This window comes from Pituophis catenifer, unplaced genomic scaffold (assembly GCF_029215685.1).
Source record: "Pituophis catenifer annectens isolate HBS135680 unplaced genomic scaffold, rPitCat1.0.hap2 SCAF_12, whole genome shotgun sequence".
Taxonomy (NCBI): domain Eukaryota; kingdom Metazoa; phylum Chordata; class Lepidosauria; order Squamata; family Colubridae; genus Pituophis; species Pituophis catenifer.
In genome coordinates this window covers 27,113,470-27,119,992 of record NW_027256892.1, presented here as the reverse complement: position 1 = coordinate 27,119,992, position 6,523 = coordinate 27,113,470, and the positions used below count along the sequence as shown (strand labels likewise).

The window sequence follows — 6,523 nt, the reverse complement described above, 5'->3', positions numbered from 1 at the left end:
TTAAACACTTTTATAAAAGTAACTTGTTCATTTCCTTTAAGGAGAAGAGCTTAAAGAAGGCAGGCGGGAGCGGTGCCAACCGCGGGAAGGCCAGCCTGGCGCCTTCGGAAACCAGCTTGCAGACCTGGCCTGCCCAGCCTCGGAAGGGAGAAAGAGGAGGAGCCCTCCCGCCTCCGTTCCAGAAGCCCGGCCCGGCCCGGCCGCCTTTTCACAGCCGCATCCGCGAGGCGACGGGGAACCTCCGGCGGGCAGCGGCACCTGGGGAAGCCCAGGCCGGCTCCCTGCCGGGCCGCCCACAAGGCCCGCTTCCCCCCCCCCCGAGGGCGCATGCGCGGGGCTCGCCCCGTGACGGCCGCGGCGTAGAGCGAGGGGCGTGGCCTGGCTCGGCGCGCGGCGGGCTCTGACCTTCAGCGCCTCCTTCCGGCTCCGCCATGGCGCAAGCCGCGCAGAAGCTGCTCCGGGCCGTCTCCGCCAAGGGACCGCAGCTGCTCTCCGGTGAGGGGCCGCGGGGAGGGGGGCGGCTCGGCTCGGCTCAGTGGACGCGGCGGGGCTGCGGTGCCTCCGCCCTCCGCCCGGCTCTGAGCCCTACAGAAGAGCAGCCATTTTGCCGCCCTTCTGCCTTGCGCAGCGCCGGGCTGCCGCGGGGCCTCGGGAAAGCTGACCTTGGCCGCCTCCTTGAGAGCGGGAGCCCCGCCGTGGGCAGGGTGGCCGGGATGGGTGGCTTAGAGGTGGGACGCCGCGGTGCTCGCTAGAAGTCAGGCTGGAGCCTCTCCAACCAGAACAATCTCCCTCCCTCCCATATAATGGACATCTATAATAACCTCCTAATCCAGTCGGCGATCAGCGTGCATTCTGCCCCCAGGCCTTCACTGTCTCCTTCCGCTGGTGAGGCCTGCCACGCCTGGGCCTTTTCCCCCAGGTCTCCCGCCGAAACCAACGGGCACAATTTGGGGAAGAAGGCCTTGCGTGGCCAGCAGCTGCCTTGTGAAGAACTGGGCCGTCCGTGCAGGTGGGAGCAAGTAGTCCGGAAGGGTCAGCTGGGGAGAGCAGGGGCCAGAAGGGCAGAGATATGGGCGGGGGGGGGGAGTGCCCCAAGCAGGCTGCCGTGTCTTAAATTGAAATCACTTGCCTGGGGGGCTACAATGGCCATCACCTCAGGCATCGGGCTGAGCATTTTGTTCAGCGCTGGTGTATCTTCCGTTGCTAACTTCAGGACTACCAATATTAAGGATGCTGAGAAACTGGAGAAAGTATGGAGGAGAGCAACAAGCATGGTAAGGAGCTTGGAAGCTAAAGTAAAGGATTTAAAGGTACTCTGTCAGTTTAGCCCAAGGGTGGGCAATTAATTTTCCCAATGGACATGTTAGAAACTGGCACTATGGTAGAGGGCCGCTGCTGCCCCACCTCCTCTGCCGATGCCACACTGGCTCCCTGCCAATGCCCTGTCAACTTCCTCTCCGACACAGCCAATGCCGTGGGGCTGGATTGGGACCACCCGCAGGCCGGATGTGGCCTGTGGGCCATACAATGCCCATGTCTAGTTTAGCCTAAAGAAGAAAAAGCCAAGGGAAGACAGGATATCAGTCTTCTAATAATGTGAGGGGCTGTCTCAGAAAGATGGTGATATATACTTTATAGTGCCTGGGAACTGGACGAGAACCAATAGCTGGAAGCTTCATAGAGATATGCAAACTTGAAATCAGAAAGAATATTACGCAGAGGACCAGTCTGCCGCCTGGAATTGAAGGGGCTCCATCACTGAAGTGTTTCAAGCCAAATTGGGACAGCTGTTTCTCTGGGATGGTCTAAGGATTGCTTCCAACCTGAGAATTCTAGATCCAGTGACAAGAAGCCCACCACTATTCTGAGTGATTAATGCCTGGGATTAACTGGTGTAACTAGGCTTTCTTTTAATGTTTATTCAGACTCTGATTTTTTTTATTATGCTTCCTGTCTGCTGGGATAATAGAGATTTTGTTCCTTCTGTTTGATATCAGACATTTAAGCCTTGCTCTTGCTTCAAGCTAAATGATTCCTTCCATTAGTCTTCAAAGGATTTTATAGTCATCTGATCATCCTTGCTGTTCTTCTCTGAGTACATTATAATTTCTCTTAATGCTTCTAAAATCGTGATGTCCAGAATTGGCCACAATATTCCATGTGGTCCCTGAGTAATCTAGTATTCTGTAAAGTAAAATTCTCAATTCTGGTAATCTTAACACTATGCAGCCTAAACATTCCATTTACTTTTTTGCAGACATATCACACCATTCATAATTCCGTTTGTAATCTACTATTTTAATTTTTTTTATGAGTATGTTATTGAGCCAAGTAATCCCCATGCTGCACTTGTGGATTTGATGTTGATTTTCATCTTACCTTGCTCTTGCTCTCTATTCTAGCTGCTGCAACCTATTCAAAGCCTCGGCTGGACACTTTCTTGTACTATGCCAAAGTTGAGCTGGTCCCTCCAACTCCTGCTGAAATTCCCAAGGCAATTGAGAGCCTCAAAACATTGCTGAAGAGCTACCAGACTGGGCGCTTTGCACAACTCACAGTCAAAGTAAGTATTTGCCAGCAGTTGTAGCTTACAACAGCTTTGTTGGAAAAGGTGCTTTCAGACTTCTGATTTCCTGAGAGGCTAACAGCTCTGTTCCTGCAGTGTCTAAAATTAATTCCAGCAAGTCCCTTCATAGTGCTAGAGAAAATGGAAAATTTCTTTGGTGTGTGTGTGTGTGTGAAGTTGAAGCATGAAGTGGTTTTCCATCCCATGAAGGGAGGTAATGGGATCAATGAGTCTTCTGGAATAGTGGGTATATTAATTTGAATGAAAAGTCTAAATATCTCATAATTTAAATGTAAGTTATAAGTGATAAGGTATTAGAAGACCTCTTGGTGTTGCTTGTACTTCACTGGAACTATCAAGAATGGGTGGAGCAATTGCTACCATAGTAATAATCATTTTTAAAAATATTTTTATTTTCCTTTCAGGAAGCTCTGAGGAATGGCTTGGTGGCTACTGAAGTACTGATGTGGTTTTACATTGGAGAAATCATAGGCAAACGTGGCCTCATTGGATATAATGTCTGAAGAAGTTTCTTCTTTTGATTCCTAGTAGTGTCTTGATAACATTAAACTATGTCACTGAGATTAAACTGTGTCTGCAAGTCATGTTTACATTGTGGCAGAATCAGATGGTCACAGAATCATAGAACGTAAGGGTTGGACAACATCTAGTTCAACTCCATTTGGTAGGGGAATCCATGATTGCAACATTTCTGACAGGTCATTCAGATTGATGACCTCAAAGCTGACAGCCAACCTTCAAACTTTTTTTCTTATTCTCCCCCTCCCCGTGTATTTATATTCTTCCATAAATGCTTTGAAGAAACCATACAGCTGCCAGAAAGGGAGAGAGAGAGACAGATTGGATTTGGTAGGTTCCTGTTGTACCAGGAAATGCTACCATAAATAGATATAATTAACTCTAAATCTCCAGTAGCAATTATAAGGAGAAATAGTCAAGAATAACCATTTATTTTTCTCAAAGGTAGTATCTAATGCACCCTCAAAGCTGACACCAGTCAGAGCACAGAACAACTCAAGTAGTGCAAGATTGGAAGATGTGGGGTGACCTGGCCCATAGAATTGCCAAGATTCAGACACGACACAAAGGATAACATCACTATTTAATGGCAGAAAAAAATCTTAATTTCCATTTTCAATTGTACTACACTGTTTCTCCCTTCACCATTTGTTTAAATACTTTCAACTTCGTAGAGGTTTGTTGGGTTTCATACTAGAGCTCATGCAGTTATAATGCCACATCCAAGAACTCAAGTATTCCTCACATATCTCACTTTCTAGTGTCAGAGGAAGTGCAGAAAAAGCTGCTTTTTCTCCTACGATTTTATAGGAAGCAGTTTAGGTGTTAGCTTTAGCTTTAGTGGGTTTGGAATTTTAGCAGACTTGCCACGGTATAAACTACTGCTGACAGCAGTTAGAAAGTTGATCTCTCTTAGCCAAAAGGACCAACTGCCCACATTCCTTTCCTCTTACACAAAATGCAGGAAAGATTTGTCCATCTGTCCAAGTGAAATCCTAACATTTTGTATTTTGGTGAACCACTTTTCCATGTCCACAAAAGAGCTTCAGTAAGGTTTGCTAATATTGTGGGGCTATCACAACTGACTGCTAACTTGAGAGTAGTTTTCAGTTTTGATTCCTCCCCCAAGGAAGCGGTATCAGCTTTATTGTACTCAATTTCTTATTAACCGATCTTAATTATGCCTTTATGTTGTCAGAAGAATTTATCTGCCCTGTTCCTGGAGGAAGAGGGTCGCTTTTTATTTATTCTTTCCTGACTTGCCCCTCCTGTAACCGCCAGAGATGATGCTGGGACCGGCCCTCCGTGCAGTTGCAGCTGCCGCCAGTCCAGAAAGGAGAAAGCAGAGCGCCCGTCTCGTCCCTCCACGGCCCCACCTCGGAGAGCCAGAGCAGCCGGGGATGCTGGGAGCTCCAGCCCGGCCGGAGGGCCACCCTCGCTGCCGTCCCAGCAGAAAGCCCGCCTCCTCCTGGGCACCGGCCCACCTTCGCACAGGTTGGCCGGCAGGGAAGCGCGGCGAGCCGTTCCCCTTGCCAGGGCAGCCGACTTCCAGCACAGCTGCTCCCAGCCTCCCAGCAGGCACCGCGATGTCTGGAGGGAGCTGAACTCGGGCTGCCAGGCCCCGAGCCCACCCAGAGGGGACGGCGGCGGGCAGGTCCCTCCGGGCGCCGGGAAGCAACAGCTACGGAGGAGCGGAGGGCGGCCCCGCCGCGGAAGCTTGGCGGAGGAGCGGGCTGGGCCGGGGCCGCCGGACCGGAGAAGCGGGCGGAGGTACAGCGCCTTGACCGAAGCCGCCTCCGGGGGCGAGCGCAGTTCTCTCCCGGGACGGTAACGCGGGCGGGCGCCGCCGCAGACCCGCCGCGGCGACGGCCGCTGGACGCTCCTGCGTCTCCGGCACGGCGCCGGGCAGGGCCGAGTGGCTGTCGGAGGAGGCGAGCGCAAGCGCCCCCGCCCCGTCGTGGCCGCGCGCGTGGGAAGGAGCGCAGCAGCATCTGCTCCCGACCTGGGTCCGGCCGCCTCTCCGCCCCTGCCGGGCATCCTCGCAAGGGGGCAGCACAGCAGCAGCGACCCCCGCGGCCGGCCGCCCCGCCCTCCCGAAGGCCCCGCGCCGAGCATGCGGGGCTGCATCTGCCGGCCGCCAGGGCGAGCGTTTGCGCCATGCCGCTGGCGGGGCGGTGACGAGCGGGCCCCGGACCCTGGATGGGCGCCGCGATTATGCCGGGCCGCCCGCGGCGCCTTCTAGCTCAGGCAGCGCGCGGGGCGGCGCTCCGGCGGGGCCCGGGAAGCTGGATGGGCGGCGCGCGCGTGCAGCGCCCCTAGGGGCGGGTTGTGCGGCAGGCAGGTTCCCGGGCGCGGCCCGGCCCCGCTCTCTGGCGCTTCGCCTCACAGGAAAGATGGCGCACAGCGGTCGGTGGCGCTTCCCGGCCCGGCCCGGCAGCGGCGGTTGGGGTCGCCGCGGGCTGGGGGGCTGCCGCGTGCGGGTCCCGGCCCTGCGCAGCCTGCGCGGGGACTCTCCCGAGGAGCGGGCGGCGGGCGGCGGCGGCGGAGGAGCGGCGGCGGCGGCGGCGCTGGCGGGAAGCGGCGGCAGCGGAGGGGGCGGGGCGGGCGGCCCCTCCTCGGCCGCCGCCCCCTCGCCGCAGCCCGCCGCCCCGCTCCCGGCCAGCGCGGGGGTGGCGCCCGGCTTCGACGCGGCGCTCCAGGTCTCGGCCGCCATCGGCATCAACTTGCGCCGGTTCCGGGCGGCCTGCGGGGCCGAGGCGGGCAGCGGAGAGGTGAGCCCCGGCGGGCGGGCGGGTGGACGGGCGGGCGGGGCCGCTTTCCCCGGCCGGGAGCCGCCCTCGTGCCGAGCCGACGCGTCCCCGGCGCGGGGAAGGGGCACGCCCCCTCCTCGCCTGCGCGGCCGCCGCCGCCTCCGCCGCGGGAACGAGCGGCGACGCGCCTCCTCGCGGCTCCAGCCGTCGCGGAGACGCCGCCAGCCCGGCTCGCTCCCTTCCCGCGCGGCCGCACGTGGGGCGGGCGGGGACAGGTGGCGGCCCCGCGGAGGGCAGCTGGGCGGCCCCGAGTTGATGCCCGGAGCCGCCGCGGGCTGTGCTGGCGAGTTGCGGCGCCGGCCCCTCGGCTGTCCGGCCGCCCCGCTTCAAGAGCCCCGCTCTCTCGCGCGCGGGCCAAGCCGCGACACGCAACGGGCGGAGCGGTGGCAACGGCCGGGCGGCTCCGCTTCCCATTTTGGCGGCGTATTTGCCGGGCGGGGATGGCCCCTGAAGCCAGGCGGGCGGGGTTTGTAGACGTTCAAGTGGAGAGGAAAATCCCCCTCGGAGCTTGAAGCCAAAGTGACAGCAGCCTCCGTTCCCCTGAGGGCCCGGTATGGGTTCCGTATGGAAAGGAAAGGTACCAAAGCAGTGGAGCCCTGGGACCTTC

General features: G+C 57.4%; 2 protein-coding genes across 5 annotated transcripts in view; both read left to right on the top strand.

Annotated features, from left to right (window-relative positions):
• Nucleotides 1-365: 365 nt before the first annotated feature.
• On the top strand, nt 366-3,155 carry ATP5MG (ATP synthase membrane subunit g). Of its 3 annotated transcripts, XM_070952568.1 has the most exons (4): nt 688-1,009; nt 1,214-1,274; nt 2,403-2,563; nt 2,992-3,155. In XM_070952568.1, the coding sequence occupies exons 2-4, from the start codon at nt 1,253-1,255 to the stop codon at nt 3,088-3,090; spliced, it is 282 nt and encodes a 93-aa protein (XP_070808669.1). In that variant the 5' UTR covers nt 688-1,009; nt 1,214-1,252; the 3' UTR covers nt 3,091-3,155. The 3 variants fall into 3 exon arrangements, with proteins under 3 accessions (XP_070808667.1, XP_070808669.1, XP_070808668.1); XM_070952566.1 differs by lacking the exons at nt 688-1,009; nt 1,214-1,274 and adding an exon at nt 366-495; XM_070952567.1 differs by lacking the exon at nt 688-1,009 and having other exon boundaries at nt 1,157-1,274.
• A 2,344-nt stretch (nt 3,156-5,499) lies between these two features.
• KMT2A (lysine methyltransferase 2A) overlaps nt 5,500-6,523 on the top strand; it is a 39,689-nt gene continuing 38,665 nt past the window's right edge. For both annotated transcript variants that reach the window (XM_070952439.1, XM_070952438.1), the window contains exon 1: nt 5,500-5,877. In XM_070952439.1, coding sequence (XP_070808540.1) covers nt 5,500-5,877 — 378 coding nt within the window. The remainder of the gene's footprint in view (nt 5,878-6,523) is intronic.